We start from the raw sequence: 20,154 nt of genomic DNA, 5'->3' as shown, positions 1-20,154 counted from the left end.
AAAAAAGATTATAACCAAGTTGTAAGTTTTTTTGCTAGTGTGTTAAACATGTCTGACTCAGAGGAAGATATCTGTGTCATTTGTTCCAATGCCAAGGTGGAGCCCAATAGAAATTTATGTACTAACTGTATTGATGCTACTTTAAATAAAAGTCAATCTGTACAATGTGAACAAATTTCACCAAACTGCGAGGGGAGAGTTATGCCGACTAACTCGCCTCACGCGGCAGTACCTGCATCTCCCGCCCGGGAGGTGCGTGATATTTTGGCGCCTAGTACATCTGGGCGGCCATTACAGATAACATTACAAGATATGGCTACTGTTATGACTGAAGTTTTGTCTAAATTACCAGAACTAAGAGGCAAGCGTGATCACTCTGGGGTGAGAACAGAGTGCGCTGACAATGCTAGGGCCATGTCTGATACTGCGTCACAGCTCGCAGAGCATGAGGACGGAGAGCTTCATTCTGTGGGTGACGGTTCTGATCCAAACAGATTGGACTCAGATATTTCAAATTTTAAATTTAAATTGGAGAACCTCCGTGTACTACTAGGGGAGGTCTTAGCAGCTCTCAACGATTGTAACACCGTTGCAATACCAGAGAAACTGTGTAGGTTGGATAAATACTTTGCGGTACCGGCGAGTACTGACGTTTTTCCTATACCTAAGAGACTAACTGAAATTGTTACTAAGGAGTGGGATAGACCCGGTGTGCCGTTCTCACCCCCTCCAATATTTAGAAAGATGTTTCCAATAGACGCCACCACTAGGGACTTATGGCAAACGGTCCCCAAGGTGGAGGGAGCAGTTTCTACTTTAGCTAAGCGTACCACTATCCCGGTGGAGGATAGCTGTGCTTTCTCAGATCCAATGGATAAAAAATTAGAGGGTTACCTTAAGAAAATGTTTGTTCAACAAGGTTTTATATTACAACCCCTTGCATGTATCGCGCCGATTACGGCTGCGGCAGCATTTTGGATTGAGTCGCTTGAAGAGAACCTTAGTTCCTCTACGCTAGACGACATTACGGACAGGCTTAGAGTCCTTAAACTAGCTAATTCTTTCATTTCGGAGGCCGTAGTACATTTAACCAAACTTACGGCTAAGAACTCAGGATTCGCCATACAGGCACGCAGGGCGCTGTGGCTAAAATCCTGGTCAGCTGATGTTACTTCTAAGTCCAAATTACTTAATATACCTTTCAAGGGGCAGTCCTTATTCGGGCCCGGTTTGAAAGAAATTATCGCTGACATTACGGGAGGTAAGGGCCACGCCCTACCTCAGGACAAGGCCAAAGTTAAGGCTAGACAGTCTAATTTTCGTCCCTTTCGGAATTTCAAAACAGGAGCAGCATCAACCTCCACTGCACCAAAACAGGAAGGAGCTGTTGCTCGTTACAGGCAAGGCTGGAAGCCTAACCAGTCCTGGAACAAGAGCAAGCAGGCCAGGAAACCTGCTGCTGCCCCAAAGACAGCATGAACCGAGAGCCCCCGATCCGGGACCGGATCTAGTGGGGGGCAGACTCTCTCTCTTCGCCCAGGCCTGGGCAAGAGATGTTCAGGATCCCTGGGCACTAGAGATCATATCTCAGGGATACCTTCTAGACTTCAAATTATCTCCCCCAAGAGGGAGATTTCATCTGTCAAGGTTGTCAACAAACCAGATAAAGAAAGAAGCGTTTCTACGCTGCGTACAAGATCTGTTAACAATGGGAGTGATCCATCCGGTTCCGCGGTCGGAACTAGGACAAGGGTTCTACTCAAACCTGTTCGTGGTTCCCAAAAAAGAGGGAACTTTCAGGCCAATCTTAGATTTAAAGATTCTAAACAAATTCCTAAGAGTTCCATCGTTCAAAATGGAAACTATTCGGACAATCCTACCCATGATCCAAGAGGGTCAGTACATGACCACAGTGGATTTAAAGGATGCTTACCTTCACATACCGATCCACAAGGATCATCACCGGTATCTAAGGTTTGCCTTCTTAGACAGGCACTACCAGTTTGTAGCTCTCCCATTCGGATTGGCTACGGCTCCAAGAATCTTCACAAAGGTTCTGGGTGCCCTTCTGGCGGTACTAAGGCCGCGAGGGATTTCGGTAGCTCCATACCTAGACGACATTCTAATTCAAGCTTCAAGCTTTCAAACTGCCAAGTCTCATACAGAGTTAGTTCTGGCATTTCTAAGGTCGCATGGATGGAAAGTGAACGAAAAGAAGAGTTCTCTTTTTCCTCTCACAAGAGTTCCATTCTTGGGGACTCTTATAGATTCTGTAGAAATGAAGATTTACCTGACAGAGGACAGGTTAACAAAGCTTCAAGATGCATGCCGTGCCCTTCATTCCATTCAACACCCGTCAGTAGCTCAATGTATGGAGGTGATCGGCTTAATGGTAGCGGCAATGGACATAGTACCTTTTGCACGCCTACACCTCAGACCGCTGCAATTGTGCATGCTAGGTCAGTGGAATGGGGATTACTCAGATTTGTCCCCTACTCTGAATCTGAATCAAGAGACCAGAAATTCTCTTCTATGGTGGCTTCATCGGCCACACCTGTCCAGGGGGATGCCATTCAGCAGGCCAGACTGGACAATTGTAACAACAGACGCCAGCCTACTAGGTTGGGGCGCTGTCTGGAATTCTCTGAAGGCTCAGGGACTATGGAATCAGGAGGAGAGTCTCCTTCCAATAAACATTCTGGAATTGAGAGCAGTTCTCAATGCCCTTCTGGCTTGGCCCCAATTAACAACTCGGGGGTTCATCAGGTTTCAGTCGGACAACATCACGACTGTAGCTTACATCAACCATCAGGGAGGGACAAGAAGCTCCCTAGCAATGGTGGAAGTATCAAAGATAATTCGCTGGGCAGAGTCACACTCTTGCCACCTGTCAGCAATCCACATCCCGGGAGTGGAGAACTGGGAGGCGGATTTCTTGAGCCGCCAGACTTTTCATCCGGGGGAGTGGGAACTTCATCCGGAGGTCTTTGCCCAAATACTTCGACGTTGGGGCAAACCAGAGATAGATCTCATGGCGTCTCGCCAGAACGCCAAACTTCCTCGCTACGGGTCCAGATCCAGGGATCCGGGAGCGGTTCTGATAGATGCTTTGACAGCACCTTGGAAATTCGGGATGGCTTATGTGTTTCCACCCTTCCCGCTGCTTCCTCGATTGATTGCCAAAATCAAACAGGAAAGAGCATCAGTGATTCTAATAGCGCCTGCATGGCCACGCAGGACTTGGTATGCAGATCTAGTGGACATGTCATCCTGTCCGCCTTGGTCTCTACCTCTAAGACAGGACCTTCTGATACAGGGTCCATTCAAACATCAAAATCTAACTTCTCTGAAGCTGACTGCTTGGAAATTGAACGCTTGATTTTATCAAAACGTGGTTTTTCTGAGTCAGTTATTGATACCCTGATACAGGCTAGGAAGCCTGTTACCAGAAAAATTTACCATAAAATATGGCGTAAATACCTATACTGGTGCGAATCCAAACGTTACTCCTGGAGTAAGGTTAGGATCCCTAGGATATTGTCTTTTCTACAAGAAGGGTTAGAAAAGGGTTTATCAGCTAGTTCATTAAAGGGACAGATTTCAGCTCTGTCCATCTTATTACACAGGCGTCTGTCAGAAAATCCAGATGTCCAGGCTTTTTGTCAGGCTTTAGCTAGGATCAAGCCTGTGTTTAAAGCTGTTGCTCCGCCATGGAGTTTAAACTTAGTTCTTAACGTTTTACAGGGTGTTCCGTTTGAACCCCTTCATTCCATTGATATAAAATTGTTATCTTGGAAAGTTCTGTTTTTAATGGCTATTTCCTCGGCTCGAAGAGTCTCTGAGTTATCAGCCTTACATTGTGATTCTCCTTATCTGATTTTTCACTCAGACAAGGTTGTTCTGCGTACTAAACCTGGGTTCTTACCTAAGGTAGTCACTAACAGGAATATCAATCAAGAGATTGTTGTTCCATCCTTGTGTCCAAATCCTTCTTCAAAGAAGGAACGTCTTCTACACAATCTAGATGTAGTTCGTGCCCTCAAGTTCTACTTGCAGGCAACTAAAGATTTTCGCCAAACTTCTTCCCTGTTTGTCGTTTATTCTGGACAGAGGAGAGGTCAAAAAGCTTCCGCTACCTCTCTCTCTTTTTGGCTTCGTAGCATAATACGCTTAGCCTATGAGACTGCTGGACAGCAGCCTCCTGAAAGAATTACAGCTCACTCCACTAGAGCTGTGGCTTCCACTTGGGCTTTTAAGAATGAGGCCTCTGTTGAACAGATTTGCAAGGCTGCAACTTGGTCTTCGCTTCATACTTTTTCCAAATTTTACAAATTTGATACTTTTGCTTCTTCGGAGGCTATTTTTGGGAGAAAGGTTCTTCAGGCAGTGGTTCCTTCTGTATAATGAGCCTGCCTATCCCTCCCGTCATCCGTGTACTTTTGCTTTGGTATTGGTATCCCAGAAGTAATGATGACCCGTGGACTGATCACACATAACAGAAGAAAACATAATTTATGCTTACCTGATAAATTCCTTTCTTCTGTTGTGTGATCAGTCCACGGCCCGCCCTGTTTTAAGGCAGGTAAATATCTTTTAAATTATACTCCAGTCACCACTTCACCCTTGGTTACTCCTTTCTCGTTGATTCTTGGTCGAATGACTGGGACTGACGTAGAGGGGAGGAGCTATATGCAGCTCTGCTGGGTGAATCCTCTTGCATTTCCTGTTGGGGAGGAGTTATATCCCAGAAGTAATGATGACCCGTGGACTGATCACACAACAGAAGAAAGGAATTTATCAGGTAAGCATAAATTATGTTTTTTCCCATTCCTGAAACTGCTATTTTGAGGAAATTTGATATTTCTTCTATAAGGTACGACGAGTCCACGGATTCATCCTTTACTTGTGGGATATTATGCTCCTGCTAATTGGAAGTGGCAAAGAGCACCACAGCAGAGCTGTCTAATATAGCTCCTCCCTTAGCCCCACCCCCAGTCATTCTCTTTGCCTGCTCTAAGTACTAGGAAGGGTAAAGTGAAAGAGGTGATAAAATATTAGTTTTTAATTTCTTCAAGCAAGAGTTTTTTTGTTTTAAATGGTACCGGTGTGTACTAATTTACTCTCAGGCAGCAGATGGATGAAGACTTCTACCTGGAGGATGATGATCTTAGCATTTGTAACTAAGATCCAGTGCTGTTCCCACAGAGGCTGATTGGTACAAGAAACTTCAGTGTGAGGAACGTTTTCATGCTATATATCAGTGAGGTATGTTCAGTCATTTTTTCTGGAGAGACTGTGTATTTCAGAAAGGCTTACTGTATCCCCATGAGGGTAAGGGTAAGCAGTAATCCTAAGAGCTATAGAAAGGCATTACTAAGCTTGCATAAGGGGCTAATTAAAAATGGTTGACACTGAGTTTTGAAACATGAAAATTTTTCTAACAGAGGTCAGGAAATCAAGGATTTTAACCACCTGCCACGCTCTTCATTCCATTCCTCGGCCGTTAGTGGCTCAGTGTATGGAGGTAATCGGTCTAATGGTAGAGGCAATGGATATAGTTCTGTTTGCTCGCTTGCATCTCAGACCACTGCAACTATTCATGCTCAATCAGTGGAATGGGGATTATGTAGATTTATCTCCTCAGATAAATCTGGATCAAGAGACCAGAGACTCTCTTCTTTGGTGGTTGTCACAGGATCATCTGTCCCAGGGAATGTGTTTCCGCAGGCCAGCATGGATCATAGTGAGGATGGACGCCAGCCTATTGGGCTGGGGTGCAGTCTGGAATTTCCTGAAAGCTCAGGGTTTGTGGATTCAGGAGGAGGCTCTCCTCCCGATAAATATTCTAGAAGTAGTGGGAACTCCATCCGGAGGTGTTTGCACAATTGATTCAGCAATGGGGCACACCAGAATTGGATCTGATGGCGTCTTGTCAGAACGCCAAAATTCCTTGTTACGGGTCCAGGTCAAGGGATCCTCAGGCAGTACTGATAGATGCTCTAGCAGTACCCTGGTCATTCAACCTGGCTTATGTGTTTCCACCATTTCCTCTCCTTCCTCGTCTGATTGCAGAATCAAACAGGAGAGAGCCTCAGTGATTTTGATAGCACCTGCGTGGCCACGCAGGACTTGGTATGCAGACCTGGTTGACATGTCATCTCTTCCACCATTGACTCTGCCACTGAGGCAGGACCTTCTGGTTCAAGGTTCGTTCCAGCATCCAAATCTAGTTTCTCTGTGGCTGACTGCTTGGAGATTGAATGCTTGATTTTATCCAAGCGGGGTTTCTCTGAGTCGGTCATAGATACCTTGATTCAGGCTCGAAAGCCTGTCGCTAGGAAATTTATCATACGATATGGCGTAAATATCTTTATTGGTGCGAATCCAAAGGTTACTCATGGAGTAAGATCAGGATTCCTAGGATTTTGTCGTTTCTCCAAGAAGGATTGGAGAAGAGGCTATCAGCGAGTCCCTTAAAGGGACAGATATCTGCTTTTTCAATTCTACTGCACAAACGTCTGGCAGATATTCCAGACGTTCAGTCATTCTGTCAGGCTTTAGTTAGAATCAACCCTGTGTTTAAACCTGTTGTTCCGCCATGGAGTTTGAATTTAGTTCTTAAAGTTCTTCAAGGGGTTCCGTCTGAACCTACGCATTCCATAGATATTAAGCTTCTATCTTGGAAAGTTCTATTTTTAGTTGCTATCTCTTCGCTTGAAGAGTTTCTGAACTATCTGCATTGCAATGCGACTCGCCTTATCTTGTTTTCCATGCTGTTAAGGTGGTTTTGCGTACCAAACCTGGATTCCTTCCTAAGGTTGTTATTAATAGGAATATTAATCAGGAAATTGTTTTTCCTTCTCTGTGTCCTAATCCTTCCTCTAAGAAAGAGCGTCTGTTGCACAACTTGGACGTGGTTCGTGCTTTGACGGAAATCTTTGGTTGCTTGCAAGTAAAACTTCAAACATCTTTTTTGTTTGTTGTCTATTCTGGAAAACTTAGAGGTCAAAAAGCTACGGCTACCTCTCTTTCTTTTGGGCTGAAAAGCATCATCCGTTTGGCATACGAGACTACTGGACAGCAGCCTCCTGAAAGGATTACAGCTCACTCTACTAGAGCGGTGGCTTCCACATGGGCTTTTAAAAATGATGCTTCTGTTGAACAGATTTGTAAGGCTGCGACTTGGTCTTCGCTTCATACCTTTTCCAAATTTTACTAATTTGATACTTTTGCTTCTTTGGAGGCTATTTTTGGGAGAACAGTTCTTCAAGCAGTGGTGCCTTCTGTTTAACCATCTGTCTTGTTCCTCCTGTTCATCCGTGTCCTGTAGCTTTGGTATTGTATCCCACAAGTAAAGGATGAATCCGTGGACTCGTCGTAGCTTATAGAAGAAAAGTAAATTTATGCTTACCTGATAAATAAATTTCTTCTATGGTACGACGAGTCCACGGCCCGCCCTGTCATTTTAAGACAGATTATATTTTTTTATTTTAAACTTCAGTCACCTCTGCACCTTTTAGTTTCTCCTTTTTCTTCCTGTACCTTTGGTCGAATGACTGGGGGGTGGAGCTAAGGGAGGAGCTATATAGACAGCTCTGCTGTGGTGCTCTTTGCCACTTCCTGTTACCAGGAGGATAATATCCCACAAGTAAAGGATGAATCCGTGGACTCGTCGTACCATAGAAGAAATTAATTTATCAGGTAAGCATAAATGTACTTTTTGTTTAAAAAATTTTTTTTTCATTTTTGTTACATTTTGCAAGATGTCTCAAACTGATCCTGCCTCTGATGTTACTGTAGGAACTAAGGTGCCTGAACACAATTCTACCAAAGCTAAGTGTGTTTGTTGTAAATTAGCTGATCTTATTTCTTCAGCTCAAATATGTAGCACTTGTTATGACAAATTATTACATGCTGATAATGTTTCTAAAAGTACAAATACATCTACTGTTAGTAGTAAGAGTATGGAGGTTATGTAATACTTTTTTGATGGGTGGACATGCCCCTTTCTCCTCCCCTAATCCCGCCCCTTTCCACTCCCACTTTTATGCCCCCATTTTTGATATTAATTTGATATAAATTGATATAAAAAGGGGATTTTGATACGAATTTGATATAAAATCGATATTAAAAAAGTGTTTTTAATACGAATTTGATATAAAATTGATATGCATATTTATTAGGATTTGGATTAAAAGGTTATAAGAGGTTATTAAGCGTAATTATTTTGATAATGTTGATTGGGAGCTTTATAAAAGACTATAAAGTTTATTTAATTAAAAAAGGTGTAAATTATACTTTGATATTGTATTCTATTAAAAGGGGATATAAAATCTTAATATATATATCCTCTATAATGTTCAATAGGTTTAATAAGGCATGTCAGGACTTGCTATGAAAAAAAAGATATAAAATGTAATAGGATTAAAAGGGTGTTATAAGAGTGTATAAAACTCAATTGTTTTGATATTTTCTTTTATTAGGAGGTTATTTAAAAAAAAGAAAAAAAAAAAGTTTTAACATTTGTTATAAGTTTTCTGTGAATGAAATAATTGAATTCAGTATTGTACATATTAGTTTAATAAGGCATGTCAGGACTTGTCTTTTGCCAGAAATTCTAACATTATGTTAGGGGCGTGTCTTTTAACCAAAAACAATGAGGCGTGCCAGAACTTATCTTTTTGTCACAAAAAAAACGTGGCATGTTAGGACATGTATTTTACTCAAAAAAAGACTAATATCTCACACGTATTTCGTAAAAATCATATAAATCAATGTTAGCTGCTTTGTACAGATTTTCAACACCGCCTAATGACCCGGGGTTTGTAGGTTTATGATATAATTCTCTTAATACAAGTCCACGATTGCCGTTAGCAGACTCCATTCTTTAGGCAGTATACAGCTATTTTTTTCATTAAACATTGATTTATATGATTTTTACGAAATACATGTGAGATAGTTTGTTTTGAGTAAAATACATGTCCTAACATGCCACGTAACATTTTTTTGTGACAAAAAGATAAGTCCTGACACGCCTCATTGTTTTTGGTTAAAAGACACGCCCCTAACATAATGTTAGAATTTCTGGCAAAAGACAAGTCCTGACATGCCTTATTAAACTAATATGTACAATACTGAATTAAATTATTTCATTCACAGAAATCTTTTTTTTTTAAATAACCTCCTAATAAAAGAAAATATCAAAACAATTGAGTTTTATACACTCTTATAACACTCTTTTAATCCTACTACATTTTATATCTTTTTTTTCATAGCAAGTCCTGACATGCCTTATTAAACCTATTGAACATTATAGAGGATATATATATTAAGATTTTATATCTCCTTTTAATAGAATACAATATCAAAGTATAATTTACATCTTTTTTTAATTAAATAAACTTTATAGTCTTTTATAAAGCTCCTAATCAACATTATCAAAATAATTACGCTTAATAACCTCTTATAACCTTTTAATCCAAATCCTAATAAATATGCATATCAATTTTATATCAATTTTATATCAAATTCGTATTAAAAACACTTTTTTAATATCGATTTTATATCAAATTCGTATCAAAATCCCCTTTTTATATCAATTTTATATCAAATTGATATAAAAAAGAGGCGTAAAAGTGGGAGTGGAAATGGGCGGGTTTAGGGGAGGAGAAAGGGGCGTGTCCACCTGTCCAAAAAGTTTGACATAACCTCCATACTCTTACTACTGGCGGTGTTGAAAATCTGTACAAAGCAGCTAAAAAATATGGATTCCACAGAAAAATAAATTGTAAAATGTTTAAATCAGCAAGATGTTTATACGCTACATAAACCAGCCAGACGTATTTTTGAAAGAAATAAAATATATGCACCTTCATTAGATATACAATGGCAAGCTGACCTGGTGTCCATGATAGATTACCATAAATATAATGACGGTATAAAGTATATTCTAACCGATATAGATTGTTTTTCTAAATACGCTTGGGGCGTTGGATTACTACCTTCGATAGACTCATCAGCTAAATCTTTCACTTTGTAAAGAGGTTTAAATCCTCTTGTATTCAGACCTTCAATTATAAAAATTTAATCTTTGAAATTTTGCTCATAACCTTTTGTGAACGTGCCCTTATGTTTCGAAATCCTGACGTGGTCACCGATTTTTAAAACAGGTTTAACCTTTTTAGTTTTTGGAGCGGAACCGTAAATATTTTTCCAGACGACGAGTGAATTTTCTTGCGTCACTTCTACCGGTTTACAACATATGGTTCTGTGGTATGTATTATTATAACTATGAATTAATTTGTTCAATATGTTTATATATATCTCTGTGTGTTGTGATGTGTAAAATAGCGCCACATTCTAGTCTTTAAAGTACGATTAAATCGTTCTACGATTGCTGCTTTAACACAGTTGTTTGCGACAAAATGTTGAATTTTAAATTTTTTCAACAACTTCTGTACTGTTCCATTTAAAAATTCTTTGCCTTTATCAGTCTGTATTTTCATAGGTACACGACCATCTTTGAATATTGTTTCAAACCCCTTTGCGATGCTTGGTCCAGTTTTATTATGTAATCCAACGCCCCAAGCGTATTTAGAAAAACAATCTATAACGGTTAGAATATACTTTATACCGTCATTATATTTATGGTAATCTATCATGGACACCAGATCAGCTTGCCATTGTATATCTAAAGAAGGTGTATATATTTTATTTCTTTCAAAAATACGTCTGGCTGGTTTATGTAGCGTGTAAACATCTTGCTGATTTAAACATTTTACAATTTTTTTTCTGTTGAATCCATATTTTTTAGCTGCTTTGTACAGATTTTCAACACCGCCTAATGACCCGGGGTTTGTAGGATTATGATATAATTCTCTTAATACAAGTCCACGATTGCCGTTAGCAGACTCCATTCTTTAGGCAGTTTACAGCTAGTTTTTTCATTAAACATTGATTTATATGATTTTTACGAAATACGTGTGAGATATTAGTCTCTTTTGAGTAAAATACATGTCCTAACATGCCACGTAACATTTTTTTTTGCGACAAAAAGATAAGTCCTGGCACGCCTCATTGTTTTTGGTTAAAAGACATGCCCCTAACATAATGTTAGAATTTGTGGCAAAAGACAAGTCCTGACATGCCTTATTAAACTAATATGTACACTACTGAATTTAATTATTTCATTCACAGAAATCTTATAACAAATGTTAACAAACTTTTTTTTTCTTTTTTTTTTTAAATAACCTCCTAATAAAAGAAAATATCAAAACAATTGAGTTTTATACACTCTTATAACACCCTTTTAATCCTATTACATTTTATATCTTTTTTTTCATAGCAAGTCCTGACATACCTTATTAAACCTATTGAACATTATAGAGGATATATATATATATATATATATATATATATATATATATATATATATATTAAGATTTTATATCCCCTTTTAATAGAATACAATATCAAAGTATAATTTACACCTTTTTTAATTAAATAAACTTTATAGTCTTTTATAAAGCTCCTAATCAACATTATCAAAATAATTACGCTTAATAACCTCTTATAACCTTTTAATCCAAATCCTAATAAATATGCATATCAATTTTATATCAAATTCGTATTAAAAACACTTTTTTAATATCGATTTTATATCAAATTCGTATCAAAATCCCCTTTTTATATCAATTTTATATCAAATTGATATCAAAAAGGGGCATAAAAGTGGGAGTGGAAAGGGGCGTGTTTAGGGGAGGAGAAAGGGGCGTGTCCACATGTCAAAAAAGTTTGACATAACCTCCATACTCTTACTACTACTGTTATTCCTTCACAGTCTAATGTACATGATATTCCTGCAGATATGAAAAATTCTATTGCTGCTATTCTGCCTTCAAATAAACGTAAAAGGTCTTTCCAAACTTCTCATAAATCTGATGAAATTTGTATTGACCGACAGCATACTGAAGTATCCTCTGCTGATGAGGATCTTTCTGGCTCAGAGGATCCTGCATCAGAGACTGAAATTGACAAATCTTCTTTTCTTTTTAAGATTGAATTTATTTGTTCTTTATTAAAGGAAGTATTGTTTACTTTGGGTATTGAGGAGTTTTGTCCTATTGATAACAAAACTAGTAATCGTTTGAATTCTGATTTTAAACTTCTAAGGTTACTCCTGAAGTTTTTCCTACTCCAAATGCCATCTCTAATATGATTACTAAAGACTGGTCTAAAGCCTGGTACTTCTTTTAACCCTTCTTCTAGGTTTAAGAAGCTGTATCCTTTTCCTGTGGCCAATTTAGAGTTTTGGATAAAGTCCCTATGGTTGATAGGGCTATTTCCACTCTTGCCAAACGTACTATTATTCCTATGGAATATAGTACTTCTTTTAAGGATCCTTTAGATAAGAAATCTGTTCATTGTCCCAAAGAAAGAAGATTTGTTCAGACCAATCCTGGATCTGAAAATTTTAAAACGTTTTGTTAGGGTCCCATCTTTCAAGATGATGACTATAACAACTATTCTGCCTTTTGTTCAGCAAGGTCATTTCATGTCCACAATAGACTTACAGGACGCTTATCTTCACATTCCGATTAATCCGGACCACTATAGTTTTCTGAGATTCTCTTTTCTAGACAAGCATTAAAATTTGTCGCTCTTCCGTTTGGCCTAGCAACAGCTCCAAGACTTTTCTCGAAGGTTCTTGGTGCCCCTCTATCTGTAGTGAGAGGGTATTGTGGTGTTTCCTTATTTGGACGATATCTTGGTAATAGCTCAATCTTTTCATTTAGCAGAAGCTCACATAAAACAACTAGTGTGGTTTCTTCAAAGACATGGTTGGAGGATAAATTTACTAAAGAGTTTCTTTAATTCCTCAGACAAGGGTCACCTTTTTAGGTTTCCAGATAGATTCATTGTCCATGACTATTTCTCTAACAGACAAGAGACGGATGAAGTTGTTTTTAGCTTGTCTAAACCCTCAGTCTATATCATTCCCTTCAGTGGCTAGTGAGCTATTACCAAGATATTGTCCAAATAAGGAAACACCACAATACCCTGCTCTCTCACTACAGATAGAGGGGCACCGAGAACCTTCGAGAAAAGTCTTGGAGCTGTTGCTAGGCCAAACGGAAGAGCGACAAATTTTTATGCTTGTCTAGAAAAGAGAATCTCAGAAAACTATAGTGGTCCGGATTAATCGGAATGTGAAGATAAGCGTCCTGTAAGTCTATTGTGGACATGAAATGACCTTGCTGAACAAAAGGCAGAATAGTTGTTATAGTCATCATCTTGAAAGATGGGACCCTAACAAAACGTTTTAAAATTTTCAGATCCAGGATTGGTCTGAACAAATCTTCTTTCTTTGGGACAATGAACAGATTTCTTATCTAAAGGATCCTTAAAAGAAGTACTATATTCCATAGGAATAATAGTACATTTGGCAAGAGTGGAAATAGCCCTATCAACCATAGGGACTTTATCCAAAACTCTAAATTGGCCACAGGAAAAGGATACAGCTTCTTAAACCTAGAAGAAGGGTTAAAAGAAGTACCAGGCTTTAGACCAGTCTTTAGTAATCATATTAGAGATGGCATTTGGAGTAGGAAAAACTTCAGGAGTAACCTTAGAAGTTTAAAATCAGAATTCAAACGATTACTAGTTTTGTTATCAATAGGACTAGACTCTAAATCCCAGTCTTGTGGCATGTTAATTATATTGGTGGGATTGAAACAATGGCAGGGAATAACTAGATAAGACTATATGGTGCAAGAGTGTGTAATGAATTATGGGGATTTAATAGTTTAATTAAGGGAAATATTGTGGCAGTGCTTGGTTAATGCTGCAGGAAGAAGGGTGACACAGGGCCTTGTTAAGGCCTTTTTAGAGAGGGTACTAATGTCATCCAATGTTTATTATCTGATGTATTGTTGTGGTCTGAAGCCAGACAAAAAGCTTTAAATATTAAAGGGACAGTCAAGTCCAAAAAAACTTTCATGATCCAAATAGGGCATGTAATTTTTACTTTTATCACCAATTTTGCTTTGTTCTTTTGGTATTCTTAGTTGAAAGCTAAACCTAGGAGGTTCATATGCTAATTACTTAGTCCTTTAAGGCCGCCTCTAATCTAAATGCATTTTGACAGTTTTTCACCACTAGAGGCCGTTAGTTCATGTGTTTCATATAGATAACATTAAGCTCATGCACGTTCATTTTCCGGGGAGTGAGCACTGATTGGCTAAAATGCAAATCTGTCAAAAGAACTGAAATAAGGGGTCAGTCTAGAGAGGCTTAGATATAAGGTAATTACAGAGGTAAAATGTGTATTATTATAACTGTGTTGGTTATGCAAAACTGAGGGAATAGGTAATTAAGGGATTATCTATCTTTTAAAACAACAAAAAATCTGGTGTTGACTGTCCCTTTAAAGGGACATTCCAACCAAAATTGCAATTTACACGGTTGCAACTGCATTTCACTTTCGAATAGAAGCATTTTTTGCAGTATACATTAAATGCTTCTAGTAAAATCTATAACTGTTTCAAGAGTGTATTTAAGTATGCTCCATGCACCAGAATTTTAAAACCGCACTTGCTCAGAGAATCCAAGGTGCTTGTACCATCTGGTAATGATTCATTGCTGACTTGACACAAGCTCCACTGGCGCTCTGAGCAGCTGCAGTATTTATAATGCTGGTGCACTGAGAATATCTAGCTATGTTTCACGTGCATGTGCAGAGAAAAATGCTAACACTAAAACAGTTATAACTTTTACTAGAAGCATTTTTGCCAATATGTAATTCATCCATGTGCATTTCAATTTTGATTGGAATGTCCCTTTAAGCTTAATGTAATCTATTGAATTTGGCAGCTCAGAATCTGAAAATGGCTTGTGTTAAACCAAACAGATATGTCTGAAATAATGACGGGCAAACTGGAATGTTAAAAAAATAAATAATCAATACAAATAACATTCACATTTACGGCCGTTGACTACATAAATACTTATCTATCAAGTAATAAGGAATTAGTCTGAGATTAAAAAGTCTAGTTTTTAAAAAAAATAATAATATATCTTTGTGTGTGGGGGACTTTTTTCAACACACGCAAACTTAATGATGTGTCAGAATGCAGCAAACGTCCCTAGCATTGCATATGCGTTGGACATACTCATAACGTCTCTAAAATGCAGTGCACTGCAGATTTATTTTTTCCATGTAAATAACTTAGAAATCAACATTTTTTTTACCCAGAAAGAGACAAAGAGAAATAATTAGCATGCAGAAGGATGGCCTGCTAACCAGCTGCTGAAGCTTGTCCTATTATCTTAAGACATTTGAATACCAGTTTTATCTGCTCTTCGGAGTAGGCTGGCCCTGCACTGAAGTCACGCTCCAAACACCTTCAATAGGACCATACCCATCCTATTACCTGATCAGCCTGCAGGCGAAAACTGCCAATTCTGATTACATTATGTGCCCTGTGTGTCTCCTCCACTCTATAATCAAATCATTTTATTTTATTGTATGAGAGGGGGAAAACATGATCTAATCCACAAGTCCAAAAACTGCTATATTAACAATAAATATTCAAGCTTTGTCGGGCATACAATTACCATTTTTCATTGCCACTGCAGTTATTTTACTGGGATATTCGAAATAGCATTTGTTTACTTAAATAAAATGTATGCACTTAGTAAAAAATAATCTCCTTTTTTCTGATGTCCAGATTCAGTTGTTTCTTTTTTTTTTTTTTTTAACCTGATTGAGTAAATTGATATTTCTGGTTAAATAATATTCCAGGATCTTTGGAGGATCAGAAGTCCATGTGGGACCTGCGAGGGATTTGATGTCAGCATCATGGATGATATGATTAAGGTACACTTCTATGGCCGTCATTAGACATAGATGTAATGTACACTAGGGATGTGCATGTATTTGTTTGCAGTCTGCAGCACTCCGCTCCGAATTTATTATATGCAAAACATTTTTTTGTTACACTTTTTTTGCAGCAGCCGTTTAGTTACATAAATACAGAAAACAAATATGTGCACATGCTCACTGAGCACTGTATGATACTAGTTGACCATAGTTTGCTGGGATAAAATCCTTATTCAAAAAAGGGATTTATTCACTACTTCCATTAAACTTGAAGCAACGTTTTTTTTGTTTTTATAGTTTTTAAAACAAAATTCTATTAAAAATAAGATATGCTGTTTTGCTAGAGCATTTTATTTTTAAAAGCAATTCCTTGCAAAAGGGTAAAGAGTCATTTACTTGTCATCCTGCAGGGGTTAAATGCACAAAAAGAAAATCAGTTTCATATAAAACATTGTAATGAAATAGTCATTCTAAACTGGGATGACCCTTTAAATATTTTTACTTATGTTGTGGTCTCTTTATTTGCTATCCGTCTTGTCTGCTGCTAGTGTTTCCCTTTCTTTTGTCCCGCTCCCCTTGCCACTTTTTACCTAATCCTATTTTTCATTTAATTTTTTCCTGTATTTCCTCTCATTCACACTTTTTTCATTTATCGTCATTTCCTTCATCATTCCCCTGTTCTAATTCCTGTCCCTCCTAAGGGGACATTAAAGGGACACTAAACCCACATTTTTTGCTTTCATGAATCAGATAGAGCATGCAATTTTAAGCAACTTTCTAATTTACTCTTATCAATTTTTCTTCGTTATTTGAAAGGCAAGAATGTAAGCATAGGAGCTGGCCCATTTTTGGTTCAGCACTTGGATCGCGCTTTCTGATTAGTGGCTAAATGTAGCCACCAATCAGCAAGCGATATCCAGGGTGCTGCTCCAAGATATGCTTTTCATCAAAGGATAGCAAATTGAAAATGTGATAATAGATCATGCAATTTTAAGAGACTTTTTAATTTACTTCTTTCATATCCATTTAATGCACTATTTAGCCTATTGCTCGTTCCTTTAATCTGTCCTTTCCCCTTGCACCCTTCCTCTATTTATACATTATCTTCCCTCCTTTTTCTTCTCTCCTTTCTCTTCTATATTACATCCTTTAACTATTTTCCCCATGTCCTCTATCTTTTTTTCTGGTGTCCACAATCTATTCCTTACCTCGTATTTCTCACCCAAGCAGGGGTTTTTCTAGACCATAACATTTGTGGATACTAACAAAGGTGACCACAATCCTTTATAACAATGTCAGAACCTTATTATGGACTACCTTTTCCTGCCTTTATGTTTTTTAACCCACCCCTTCTCTCATTTAGCTCTCTCTCCCAAGTTGAGCTCTGAGCAAGCACAATTTCAAGGCAGCTGGGAAATAGGCACCTTTAATGGTTTAGGGGTGTTATAGTAATAAGCAATTATTTTATGCTGAACTAGTATATGGGTAGATTGTTAATAACATATTTTATTATTAAAATGGATCTTTATTGTAAAAAAAAATGTATATCTATAAATGCTTTGAGAAGTGATGTCCTTACAGTCCTTTAAATGGCATAGTGTAATTGTTATCTCACACTTAGCTGTTAGGTCAGACAAGAGACAGTTGAGAATGCATTATTTCTCTGGCCACACTTATTGAATTCCCAAAGTCATTCCTTGTTTAGAAGTGTCCCCTGTATTTACAATTGAAACTTTATAGCAAATTCTAATTCCTATTATAAAACTGTCAGGGAGCCTGTGCTGTTCTCTGCTTTCTTTTGTCTCAGCAACTGACAACTATCTCTTTTTCTTTGTTAAATCACATTAAGCTCCCCCTGAAACCACCACTGTACACCAGTTTCTCCTCTCTTCCTCTACATACCATTTGTTTTACCATCTCTTTTTTTACCTATCTTATTTCCCCACCCTCCTACTTCTTTATCCTGTTCTTTCCCTCTTTTTCTAATAAGGGAGCATTTACCTTACACTATTTCCCAGCTGGGCCTCTAGTAAAAACAGTATTTTTTATTGAAATAAAACTCTGTTGTTGTTGTTGTTGTTACATTACACCGGCCTTCTTCATTTCTTTTCTCCACTGTGCTTTAGAATTCTCTAAACTTTCGTGAATCTCATGAGGCTGAACCACACCCACTCTGGGAATACCCCTGTCGGGCTTTGTCAGACCCAATTATGGTCATGACGTTTGACTTCAGGGAACCTGTCCCGGCAGAGGAGATGAGGTCAGAAGGTAGTCTGAATCTGGTGAGGTGAGTGAGCATGTAAAGAGGGTGGTACGTTGAACAATGTTGTAGTGGTGATTTGATCTATAAATATTAACAAGTATAGGGTAATATAAATGACCCTACGGCAGAGGCTATCAAATTAATCCTGTAATTCGCTCCCCCAGACAGGGTCAGTGTCATGGGACAGTCCTGTGGATGGAGTACCAACTCACTGAGGAATTCACTGTCAGTACCGGGCTGCTGCAGGTCTCACATGAGCGGGTCAGTGATATTTAACATACTGTATAAGCTGTCGGCTTCTGATATCTGCATTTTAGGAAGAATGAATGTCAGATGGTTGGCAAGTTGAGCATTTGCTGCTTAAAAAATGAGCAGCTCATTAAATGAAGCAAATTAGCAATGAAGAAATAATTGGGTCCTTTGACAGAAAATATTCACTGCATGCATCTCCTTAGTGTTTAATTTCAGGATGCCTTATGCCCCTGGCTTTGTGTTTATTCTTTCCTGGCAATATATTCACATCCCAACAGTTTGTATAACTACCTCCTTTTTCATCCTCTCTGTTGCTACTGATGTTTTCTAATAAACTTCTAAACTCTTTTTTTCCATCTTTTTTTATCCTTCTGCTTTCTATTTTTTCACACGTTCTCTCTTCTTGCAGGGTGACTGCCAGTGGTATCCGCACCGCAAGCAAGGAGTCTATTTCTTCACTTCTCCCTTGGATCCCGCAACTGATCTGACACAAAGCCCGAGCTCTGTTACTTATTCTCTAACTTTTAGCCCTAAGGAGGGCGAAATCCGCATGTGCTTCACATCTGTTTCTTAACAGTGACCCATCCAGTTGACTTTCTATTGTTCTCAATGCATATTGTCTTCCCCTTAAGATTCTCACCTTCTCTACCTACTTTCTTACTTTTATTTCTCTCTTTGCTCAACACTTTTTTCTCATATCAGTTTCTCCCATTGATCCTCCTTCATTTCAGATTTTTTCCCTCTCCTTGTTTTTTCCCCTCCTCCTCATATTCTATCACCTATGCTCTCTTTGTTACAGACCCTCTCTAAGCCACCCCCTTCATTGGCACTTTTCTCCTCCACTAAGTCATTTATGGATAATTCCCACTTTGTTTTAGTAAATCCACCTGTGCTTTCTACAAGTCACTCTATATATGATTGTGGGTCCCTAGAATTAGTGAGTGTTTTATTGGGAATGGATATTACAGGTATTTTAGTAATCCTATATTATAAAAGGCCAAGTGTTTGTCTGAAGCCGTCATGCGCAGTAGAGACAAACACTTGGCCTTCCTGCACGTGCACCTCCGCTGTTTAAACAGCCCACAGCTGAGAGACCTTCGCACGCGCACCCACCCGATGTCGCACGCGCACCTCCGCTGTTTAAACAGCGCACAGCTGAGAGACCGCACGCGCACCCACCCGACCTCGCACGCGCACCTCCGCTGTTTAAAGAGCAGCACGGGGAGCAGGAGAACTTAACAGCAGCGCAGGGAGCAGGAGAACTTAACAGCAGCGCAGGGAGCAGGAGAACTTAACAGCAGCGCGGGGAGCAGGAGAACTTAACAGCAGCCTTAACAGCAGCGCGGGGAGCAGGAGAACTTAACAGCAGCCTTAACAGCAGCGCGGGGGGCAGGTACAGGAGGAGAGAGAGACAGGGGAGAGAGAGACAGGGGAGAGAGACAGGGGAGAGAGAGAGAGACAGAGGAGAGAGAGAGAGAGAGACAGGGGAGAGAGAGAGAGAGAGAGACAGGGGAGAGAGAGAGAGAGAGACAGGGGAGAGATAGAGAGAGAGAGACAGGGGAGAGAGAGAGAGAGACAGGGGAGAGAGAGAGAGAGAGACAGGGGAGAGAGAGAGAGAGAGACAGGGGAGAGAGAGAGAGAGATAGGGGAGAGAGAGAGAGAGAGACAGGGGAGAGAGAGAGAGAGAGACAGGGGAGAGAGTGAGAGAGAGACAGGGGAGAGAGTGAGAGAGAGACAGGGGAGAGAGTGAGAGAGAGAC

At 39.0% G+C, this 20,154-nt stretch overlaps 1 protein-coding gene across 4 annotated transcripts in view; it reads left to right on the top strand.

Moving 5' to 3' along the window:
- PRMT7 (protein arginine methyltransferase 7) overlaps positions 1–19,306 on the top strand; it is a 58,104-nt gene extending 38,798 nt beyond the window's left edge. For all 4 annotated transcript variants that reach the window (XM_053700486.1, XM_053700491.1, XM_053700477.1 and 1 more), the window contains 4 exons: positions 15,803–15,877; positions 18,007–18,167; positions 18,308–18,404; positions 18,805–19,306. In XM_053700486.1, coding sequence (XP_053556461.1) covers positions 15,803–15,877; positions 18,007–18,167; positions 18,308–18,404; positions 18,805–18,969 — 498 coding nt within the window. In that variant the 3' untranslated portion in view covers positions 18,970–19,306. The remainder of the gene's footprint in view (positions 1–15,802; positions 15,878–18,006; positions 18,168–18,307; positions 18,405–18,804) is intronic.
- The last annotated feature ends 848 nt before the right edge of the window (positions 19,307–20,154 follow it).

The sequence above is a fragment of the Bombina bombina genome, chromosome 1 (assembly GCF_027579735.1).
Source record: "Bombina bombina isolate aBomBom1 chromosome 1, aBomBom1.pri, whole genome shotgun sequence".
Classification (NCBI taxonomy): Eukaryota; Metazoa; Chordata; class Amphibia; order Anura; family Bombinatoridae; genus Bombina; species Bombina bombina.
This window is presented reverse-complemented; position numbering and strand designations above follow the sequence as displayed.